Raw genomic sequence first — 9,345 nt, 5'->3', positions numbered from 1 at the left:
TTTTTTTTTTTTTTTTTTTTTTTTTTTTTTTTTTTTTTTTTTTTTTTTTTTTTTTTTTTTTTTTTTATGTTTGTTTCTTGTTTCCTAAATTATGGGGGAATTTTTTCAGTCATTGACTTGTCACATGCAATATTACATCCGAATCCACTTAGTTTGAGTGTAGGCTAGGTTGGTTCAACAATGTCCCATTTATCCTTTTGAATATTTAGAGAACATTTAATACTAATTTGGTACCATGAGCTTTTGAATTTTATGAAGGGAACATGTTTGCTGCCCAATTTCAACCTTCAAAAACTTGAATATTGTCCTTCAGTTTCATTTCGGGTAGCTATTCCTTCCACAATCAATACTCTGAACGTGGCTGACAAACTCATTATAAACGTGTAAGAGAAAATGTTTTGAATGGTAATTCATTTTAATTATCTAGCCGACCCTTACCTATTCATTGCATGAGCTTTAAAAAGCTTCAAATGTGATATTTTCATTTGAAGATTGAAATGGAGGTCCAAGAATAGTTTGGGTTGTTTATTTCTACGCTTGTTGATTTGACAAGTTTTCATTGGGTGCATTACAGTCAAAAAGGTGTAATACACCATCTTTCTGCTAATCCGCCTACAGCTTGCAAATATACTAATGGCATTCTTTTTACTTATTGCAGATTCTAATCACGGGATATTTTCACAATGAGTACTTGCATCTGGCAAACTCCAATATATTGGTCGTGTGTGGTAATGCCAGTGTTAATGCTGAATTAATTCAACCTGGAGTTTATCGATGTGTGGTACAACCACATTCAACTGGACTAGTAAATTTATTCGTGAGCTTAGATGGTCATAAACCTATCAGTCAAGTTCTGAATTTTGAGTATCGTGCACCACTTTCACGAGAGCCTGTAGTTGCTTCAGAACAGATCCAAAAGTGGGAGGAGTTTCAAGTTCAGATGCGGCTTGCTCATCTGTTGTTCTCTACATCCAGAAGCCTGAGCATCATGTCGACTAAATTGTCACCCACTTCCCTGAACGAGGCCAGGAAATTTGCTGTCAAAACTTCTGACATTTCTGACAGTTGGATTTATTTGTTAAACTCAATAAAAGAAAATAACACTCCATTTCCTCAAGCAAGAGACGGTGTTCTTGAGATCATTTTGAAAAGTAGGTTAAGGGAATGGCTGATAGAAAGAGTTGCTGAAGGCTCAAAGAAAAGCACTGATTTCGATATAAAAGGTCAAGGAGTAATCCATTTGTGTGCCATATTGGGATATACCTGGGCTATACATCTATTTTCCTGGTCTGGTTTATCAATAAATTTTCGAGATAAATTCGGATGGACAGCTCTTCACTGGGCAGCTTATTATGGAAGGTACATATTATTCGTCAAATAAGAATTCGTTAAGTATCCTTGATTGTTTGTGGTTTGCATCAAATTCTTGTGGGTATTAGATGCATAGGTATCTACAAATACTCCCACATGGGGATTTTAGATGCCCGGAACAATGATTGTTTTGCTTCTGTTTGGAAATGGGAACGCCGGAGGGTCATCAACGGGATTTTTGCCAACCTTTCGAAACTAGTACCTATTATTTTTAACTTCTTCATACCTTAGCTTTTTTTATATGTTTTCTTTAAAGTACTCCTTAGTCTATATATGTGTATGATTTAATTCTTTGACATGGTTTTATCTCTATTGAAAGTCATAAATTTAAATACACAACTTCCCTATTACCAGGTTGACATGCTCCTCACTGATTCACAATTTTCAAAATACCTAAGCCAAACCTTTCATGCATATGCACATATTTATCTATAATTCATAATTTATCTCAATTGTAGTTATTTTACAACACCTTGAATCAGGCAGAGAGGTTGACGTTGTACTGGCGTATTGGAAATTCTCAGTGTTTAGTTTTAAAGTTGACTTTACTGGACAGTACTTCTCACCTATTTGACCACAAAAATCTTCTTGTATAGGGAGAAAATGGTAGCTGTTCTTTTGTCAGTTGGGGCAAAACCAAACTTGGTCACCGATCCCTCATCAAAGAACCCTCTGGGATACATAGCTGCAGATCTTGCATCTATGAATGGTTATGATGGCTTAGCTGCTTATCTTTCTGAAAAGGCTTTGGTGTCACAGTTTAATGATATGAGTTTGGCTGGAAATGTTCGTGGTTCATTGGAAACTAGTACAATAACGGACGCCACTAACTTGGATAGCATCAGTGAGGAGCAGATGTATATGAAAGAAACATTGGCAGCTTACCGAACAGCTGCTGATGCAGCAGCGCGCATACAAACTGCATTCCGTGAGAATTCTTTAAAGCAAAGGACTCGAGCAATTGAATTCTCCACCCCTGAAGATGAAGCACGTGGTATTGTTGCAGCCATGAAGATTCAACATGCTTACCGCAACTTTGAATCACGAAAAAGAATGGCAGCTGCAGCTCGTATTCAATACAGATTCCGCACTTGGAAGATCCGCAAAGAGTTCCTTAATATGCGTCGTCATGCTATTAGGATTCAAGTAAGTATATACCCTCAGTTCTTGGCATTACCTTCAATTGATGAAAGAGATAGGCGTCAGTCATCGTTAAGTCTTGAAATGTCTTCTCTTTATAACGGTATTGTTTACACAGCTAAATCCAACTAAGCCGTGAACTATATAATAAATAAGATTAGCCAAGTTTATCGTTTCTGCCTGATGGGATTTGAAGGGGTTATTTTTAGTGTTGGTTTAACTGAGTGTTATTTCATACAATAATTATGAACTGATTATAAATTTCATGGAACTATTATAAACTGACATGCATACTAGAGTTGTTCTGTTAAAAAGGAACAGTTCAGGAAGATGACTGCCTATTTGTTTCATTCCTCCTAGGCTGCATTTAGAGGCTTCCAAATGCGGAGGCAGTATCGCAAGATTTTATGGTCAGTAGGCGTAATCGATAAAGCCATACTGCGCTGGCGTCTTAAGAGAAAAGGTTTTCGTGGGCTTCAAGTTGCACCTGCTGAAGTGACAGAACAGCAGGAAATTGGCATAGAAGAGGACTTCTACCACGTGTCCCAAAAACAAGCAGAAGAGCGAGTAGAGAAAGCTGTTGTACGGGTTCAGGCTCTGTTTCGATCAAAGAAAGCTCAAGAGGAGTATCGAAGGATGAAGTTAACCTACGATGAAGCAGCGGTGAGTTAAAAGCCTTCCATTGAAGTTTCCTGTGTAAGTTTTAACTGGTGCATAATTTTGATCGTGTCATGTTTTTGAGGTATTGCAGCTGGAATATGAAGAACTTTCACATCCTGATATGAATTTGAGTAGCTGAAAGCACAAGTTTGTGAAGATTTATATGATTGTGGTAGTGATTAACAGTCTACACTATAAATGGTTGAAGTCAGTAGTTTCCTTAGCTTAGGCCAACACGAGGAACATCCGGGACCAATACTTGATAGTCAAAGATGGGCGCTTTTGAGTTTGGCTCTTTATTGTGGCAACAAGTTTAGTGGCCAATGAACTTCTTAGGTTGGGGAAGGAAGATAAGGCCCTTAGTGCCAAAGCCAATGTTATTGGTACCAGATGCTCATCTTGCTTGTGCTTGTAAGTATATGAATAGTTCAGTCTGATGTGTAGAATATGTAATTTTATGATTTAGGCCCCATTGCAAACTTGATTTGAAGGGACCTGATATTTTTCAGTAGTTTGACATTAAAAGAAACAAGAACAAGATTTCATTCGCAGCCCCTTAGGTTTCGAAGAAAGGTCAGAAGGGTATTGTCGGATGAAGGATGAAGTTAAAGCTTTCGATGCCAGCAGGGGTGAGTTGAAAGGATTCCAATTGAAAGTTCCCTGTGTATGTATTACTTTGTAGCCTGTAAATGTTGAATGTATATGGACAAGTTTGATTCTTACTTTTGACCATTCTGAACTGTTTGAAAGAATTTGGTGGGCATTCTATTGCCCCCAGAATTTGTAATTTTCATGTGATATGTCCTAAAACATGTCTTTAAGTCGCCCCTCCGAAGTATGAACTGGTTTTTGTCATCAAATCAACAGTTTTTATGTCCAAACATACAAATCTTTCTGTGAAAACAAGATTCAAACTTCAATTTAATTCTATAGAAGTGAATGATCTATGAACTTTATTGAGAGTTTAAAGCAACAATAATGTCACTAATCAAGTCAAAAACAATAATCAGAGAAAATCGTGACAACGAAACCTAGTTCCAACGGAACAATTCTCGAGTTCCCGAACATATTTCTCCCTCAAACTACGTTCAGTTAGGCAGAGATGATGACCTATATGGAATAATGCATGCTAATTACCCAATGTTGGTACTACTTGATATATTGAGAGAGCCATTTGAACCCGTCGCCATAACCCATCTTGCGGACAATGCTACACATAAATACCTCGAGCGGTCTAACGTTAGTCTGGGTAAGAATAACCTTTCCCTTGCCCGTCGTGAAATTGCTCAAACCCAGGTGAAATCTTAGCTCGTCCTCAGAAGCTGCATAGGGGATGTCAATCTTGTTTCCGAGCACAAGGAATGGAACATCAGCCAGCGCTTCGTCCGAAAGGAGGGCATCAAGCTCCTTCTTCGATTCAGTAAACCGCTCTTTATCATATGCATCGACCAGGTAAACTACTGCATCCACCTAATCGTGGAAATATGCAACATGTTATTTTCTGTAGGCATTCTCACATAATCACAAGCAGTGAAGGAACTATGCTAGCACAAATGGAATTAGAAGCCATAAACACGACAATCTCAGGATTATAAATGCTATTCAACTTCCAATAGTTACAACAGAATATTATAAGAACCGAGTAAGAAGGAAATATCATGAAATTGAACAAGATCAGATGTTGAAATGACTTCAGGCTTTCCTCACCAGGGAAATCTGGAAGGGGTTCAACAACTTTGAACAGTCAAAGATTTGCTTTGAATTATTGAAAGATTTGATGGATCATGACAGCATGGATCGAAATGCACAATTTGCAGATATGTCAATGAATTTTTAATTGAGAAGGTAGCAATTTAGAGCAGGATCTGAATAGATTTAGACAAGAAATTTCCATAGAATCTAACAGCCTTTATTTTCATGTAACTTCAGGTCGTAAGAATCACATCCAGATTCAGAACGAAAGGAGGTTCCTTCTTCAGGAAGTTTCAGCTGAAAAAGTCAAACTACTGCCGAAGGAGATTGAAACTAACGTCTAATCCTACAATGAAGAACAGAAAAGGCATCTGGTGGGGCTTGAAAAGAAGAAACTCTAACAACCATCAAATCAATGATAAAGAAAACCTATATCATAGGTCCAATCAGTGATCAATTCAAAGCGGAAGCTTAACAATAATAGCCGTCGTTGAGGAAAGTCTAATTGAGTAGAGACCAATCAAAACGAATAGAATGGCATCTAAATCTAATTGAAAATATCGAAGTATGAACAATTTCAAGACAAAAAAAAACTACGGAGCCAATTCATGGTTACAGAGACAAAACGCGCGAAAAAATGTATAAAACATTACCTTAGCATAATAATCTTTCCAGACACGACGAGCAATCTGGTGGCCTCCAAGATCAAAAGCCTTGAATTTGATTTTCCCAATACTCAACTCTTCTGAGGTAGGGTGTTGAGTCGGCTGGTGTTGCACTAATCTCTACTCGACAATTCAATATTTCCATAAGAAATCCAAAAATTGAATAGCAAAACTGAATTACAATCAAGATGAAGAAATGAAACTCACCTCGTCCTTCAACATGTGCAGGAGAGTGGTTTTTCCGGCATTATCGAGGCCGAGGAAGAGAATTTTGGCCTCTTTTTGCCAGAGGCCGAGCGATGCTAAGACGCCGTAGAACCAATCGACGAGGAACATAGTCGCCGATTGCTAATCAGTGAGAAATCGAGCCGGAAAGATGACCGGAGAATGGTTAAGAGACCCAGAGAGTGGAATGAAGACGAACGTGGATTCGAAGGAAAAAAAATGGAGATCTGAAGACGTCACTTGACAAAATGGTTAATTTTAATAAAAATAAAAATAAAAGAGAATTCGGCCTTGTTACACAAATTACTCGGTTCACTTTAGATTGAACCAACCTCTTCATCCAAAATGCATTATCTTCATTATAACTTCTACATTAAATTTCAAAAATGTCAGTTTTTATTATCATAAATTTTTGTTTGAAGGATCATTGAAAAATTGAGCCAAATTTTTGTCAAATTTGTGTGTTTGCGTGGTCGATTGTGCATAATAATATAAGTTAGGCACAACTTGGGCGTTTAGACCAGTTCCATATTTAGAAGTTCAAGACCAACCCCAATTCGTAGCCCAAGCCCAGTTGTTATCTAGGAGTTCAAGCCGAAGCCCAATATTTTATGCAGGAGTTGGAGATAAGCCCATCACGTAGCCAAAGCCCAGTTACTTATTTTAGTAGTTCAAGACCAAGTCCATTTACAAGCCCAAGCGCAGTTTCTTATGTAGTTATACATGACGCAGCCCATTACGTAGCCCAAGCCCAGTTTCTTATTTCGTTATACATGACCCAGCCCATTACGTAGCCCAAGCCCAGATTCTTATTTATTTATATATGACCCAGCCCATTGCGTAGCCCAAGCCCAGTTTATTATTTAGAAGTTCAAGCTCTAGCCCATGCCCAAATTTTTACGTAGGAGTTTTAGATAAGCCTATTACGTAGCCCAAGCCCAGCTTCTAATTCTAGAGTTCTAGACAAAGCCCATGAAGGAGCACAAGCCCAGTTTCTGATTTTGGGAATCAATACCAAGCCCATTAAGTAGCCTATTAATTTACCTCATTGGAGTTTCGAACTAGCCGAGGAGCTTTTAGGCTAGAATGGGAGAAATATAATATAGAATTCTCAAAATCTCAGAGTAAACTCACAAGGGTTAATGTAGAGCCGATACAACACGAGGTCACAAACATTTAAACTACCTCTTTAAAAGCATCTTATGATGCATAATGCATTTAATTCCTAAATGTCAACAAACAAAATAGAATTAAAACAACTATCAGAAGAAAAAATAGCTAATTGTCATGAAGATCTTTCAGGGTTTGTGCGCCTCGTAGAACAAAGGCCAACACATAAACAAAAAAATTAATTGAACAAGTGATGCCAACAGTTCAAAAACAATATCAATCATCAAAATTCAAGTAACCCGAGATTCAATAGACTGACTCTTTCTAGTGTGTGAATGGATTGGGCATACAAATAGCCAAAAAAAGAAATCATAATGCATTTGAAAGAAACAAGTGTCTAATTTTAGAAATGATCTTCAAAAGTCATATTTATATTTTGGTCAAATGCTTAAAATTTAAAAGCAATGAACTAACAACATTAGGAGCCATTAAAACCAGAAGAAGAAGAAAGAAGAGAGAATGCAGAAATGAGTGTGAAAACACAATCAATCACTCAAAATTTGAACTTCCAGAACAGGTTAACCGATAGTCGTAACAGGACTCGTTACATTCAAGTCAAGATTACTAGACTAATGAACAAAAAGGGCAGAGACATAAAAATGTTCAATCGAAGCAGGCTCAAAATTCAAATTGACGGCGTTCTAAATTACTCTTCCTCAGTACCGCTTTCACCACTCTTGTTGTTGTGTTTCTTGGCGTACCTTTGGTTTCTCAGAAACTTGGGATCCATCTACACACAGATCGACAAAACACTATCAAATAAAGCCAAACAATTTTGAAGACTCATTCTATATGAAATAACCGATCCAAAAGGAAAAAAAATGATTTAATCCATGTATTTCGTACCCCTTTGGTGGAAGTGTGGCGGTGCTTCCTTGGCTTCTTGATGCCATTCCTATGGGCTTTTCGGGACTGATTGTGCGCTGTGTGGTTCTTCGACTTGGCCATTTCTAAATATCAAAGAATAAAAAAGCAGAAACGAGAAAGTGAAATCAGAAAACTGAAGCTACGCCAAATTTCGTAGTAAATGAAATCAATGGAAGGAGAGTAGTAGAACAAACCTCGGACCCAGCGGCGGCTGCAAATTCTAGGGTTTCCTTCGCCTCGGCTCAGTTAATCAAGCGTGAAGGAAATGTTCGCCTATTTACTGCTATGATCGGCAAAACTTGGCTAGGTAATGGGCCTGGTCTTGAACCCCTAAATAAGGAACTGGGCTTGGGCTAGATAATGGGCTTCGTCTTGAACTCCCAACACAAGAAATTGGGTATGGGCTACGTAATGAGCGTCATTACCGCAGAGTCGACCCGAAGGACTTAGCCTGGTGTAGAGGCATGTTGTTTATATCAAGATGATTAAACATGCACATGCATGTGCGTGTGTGTGGTCAAACAAACTTGGATTTTACACAAGTTATGTTCGGTGGGCGAAAACAAATCATACTAAGGTCTAAGGAAGCCATGTAGTTGGATGAAATATAAATATGGGACTTGAATTGTTCTTAAGGCTGATCGTAAGCGTCTCGAGTCTCGAGTTAAAATAGGTGTGAAATGAAATTAAGGTATAAAACGACATATTTATTCGCTCAATGAACAAGCCCATTTACAATATAATACATAATAAGAACATCGGCCCAAGCCCATTTACAATATAATACAGAATAAGAACTTCGGCCCAAGCCCAAGTTCAGCTGCCCACAACACTAAAATAGGTCAATATTTTCTTTGCGTGCGATTATCTGAGAGGAAGCGAAGGAAACCCTAGGATTTGCAGCCACCGCAGAGTTCAAGGTTTGTTCTAATCCTCTCTTTCCACTGATTTAATTTACTCCGAAGATCGGCGTAGATTCAGTTCTTATTTCACTTTCTTTTTTGTGCTTCTTTGTTCTGTTGTCTTTAGAGATGGCCAAGTCGAAGAATCACACGGCACACAATCAGTCCCGCAAAGCCCATAGGAATGGCATCAAGAAACCAAGGAAGCACCGCCACACTTCCACCAAAGGAGTACGAAATACATGAACAGAATCAATTTTGGATTATTTTGTATAAAATATAAATCATTTTGATTTTTCTGATTTTGTTTCGTGGATCTGCTTGCAGATGGACCCGAAGTTTCTTAGGAACCAGAGGTACGCGAAGAAACACAACAACAAGAGTGGCGAAACAGCTTCTGAGGAAGAGTAAAGTAGAACGCCAAGATGCGGCAAGTTCAGGGTTTTTATGATATAAGTTTGATTTTCTATTGAACCTCTTGTTTTATCTGTTGTTTTTGTTTAGTAGCAGTCTTGTAATTTTGACTTTGTTGTAGCGAGCTCCATTTTGATGAGGCTTCTACGGCCTGGTTACGACAATACACTACCAGTTTTGCATTTTTTTTAAGGTCTTAACTATTGCTTACATCTTCATACACAATCATTTTTTACTTT

The 9,345-nt window shown here is 38.0% G+C and overlaps 4 protein-coding genes across 6 annotated transcripts in view; 2 read left to right on the top strand and 2 right to left on the bottom strand.

The window, feature by feature from the left end:
* Positions 1-3,958, top strand: part of LOC111494354 (calmodulin-binding transcription activator 5) — a 9,981-nt gene extending 6,023 nt beyond the window's left edge. For all 3 annotated transcript variants that reach the window (XM_023144278.1, XM_023144277.1, XM_023144279.1), the window contains 4 exons: positions 659-1,359; positions 1,968-2,517; positions 2,872-3,174; positions 3,263-3,958. In XM_023144278.1, the coding sequence (XP_023000046.1) occupies positions 659-1,359; positions 1,968-2,517; positions 2,872-3,174; positions 3,263-3,310 (1,602 nt within the window). In that variant the 3' untranslated portion in view covers positions 3,311-3,958. The remainder of the gene's footprint in view (positions 1-658; positions 1,360-1,967; positions 2,518-2,871; positions 3,175-3,262) is intronic.
* Positions 3,959-4,091: 133 nt separating this feature from the next.
* LOC111494360 (GTP-binding protein SAR1A-like) lies at positions 4,092-6,006 on the bottom strand. Its single transcript, XM_023144284.1, has 3 exons — positions 5,736-6,006; positions 5,517-5,648; positions 4,092-4,641 (listed from the first exon to the last, which is right to left on the bottom strand). Exons 1-3 carry the CDS (start codon positions 5,862-5,864, stop codon positions 4,321-4,323), a joined length of 582 nt encoding a protein of 193 aa, XP_023000052.1. The 5' UTR covers positions 5,865-6,006; the 3' UTR covers positions 4,092-4,320.
* A 1,377-nt stretch (positions 6,007-7,383) lies between these two features.
* LOC111494363 (60S ribosomal protein L29-1-like) lies at positions 7,384-8,081 on the bottom strand. The gene is made up of 3 exons (XM_023144288.1): positions 7,985-8,081; positions 7,770-7,873; positions 7,384-7,653 (listed from the first exon to the last, which is right to left on the bottom strand). The coding sequence occupies exons 2-3, from the start codon at positions 7,869-7,871 to the stop codon at positions 7,570-7,572; spliced, it is 186 nt and encodes a 61-aa protein (XP_023000056.1). The 5' UTR covers positions 7,872-7,873; positions 7,985-8,081; the 3' UTR covers positions 7,384-7,569.
* Positions 8,082-8,624: 543 nt separating this feature from the next.
* LOC111494362 (60S ribosomal protein L29-1) lies at positions 8,625-9,345 on the top strand. The gene is made up of 3 exons (XM_023144287.1): positions 8,625-8,710; positions 8,820-8,923; positions 9,020-9,345. The coding sequence occupies exons 2-3, from the start codon at positions 8,822-8,824 to the stop codon at positions 9,101-9,103; spliced, it is 186 nt and encodes a 61-aa protein (XP_023000055.1). The 5' UTR covers positions 8,625-8,710; positions 8,820-8,821; the 3' UTR covers positions 9,104-9,345.

The sequence above is a fragment of the Cucurbita maxima genome, unplaced genomic scaffold (genome assembly GCF_002738345.1).
Source record: "Cucurbita maxima cultivar Rimu unplaced genomic scaffold, Cmax_1.0 Cma_Scf00020, whole genome shotgun sequence".
Classification (NCBI taxonomy): Eukaryota; Viridiplantae; Streptophyta; class Magnoliopsida; order Cucurbitales; family Cucurbitaceae; genus Cucurbita; species Cucurbita maxima.
This window is presented reverse-complemented; position numbering and strand designations above follow the sequence as displayed.

What these genes read in the sequence shown, in the direction of transcription:
- LOC111494360 (XM_023144284.1), bottom strand. Translation starts at nt 5,864, where the DNA reads ATGTTCCTCGTCGATTGGTTCTACGGCGTCTTAGCATCGCTCGGCCTC. An exon ending in TGCACATGTTGAAGGACGAG is followed by an intron (nt 5,649 to 5,735) that starts GTGAGTTTCATT and finishes ATTGTCGAGTAG; the next exon opens with AGATTAGTGCAACACCAGCC. An exon ending in GGAAAGATTATTATGCTAAG is followed by an intron (nt 4,642 to 5,516) that starts GTAATGTTTTAT and finishes TTCCACGATTAG; the next exon opens with GTGGATGCAGTAGTTTACCT.
- LOC111494363 (XM_023144288.1), bottom strand. Translation starts at nt 7,871, where the DNA reads ATGGCCAAGTCGAAGAACCACACAGCGCACAATCAGTCCCGAAAAGCC. An exon ending in GCCACACTTCCACCAAAGGG is followed by an intron (nt 7,654 to 7,769) that starts GTACGAAATACA and finishes ATCTGTGTGTAG; the next exon opens with ATGGATCCCAAGTTTCTGAG.
- LOC111494362 (XM_023144287.1), top strand. Translation starts at nt 8,822, where the DNA reads ATGGCCAAGTCGAAGAATCACACGGCACACAATCAGTCCCGCAAAGCC. An exon ending in GCCACACTTCCACCAAAGGA is followed by an intron (nt 8,924 to 9,019) that starts GTACGAAATACA and finishes ATCTGCTTGCAG; the next exon opens with ATGGACCCGAAGTTTCTTAG.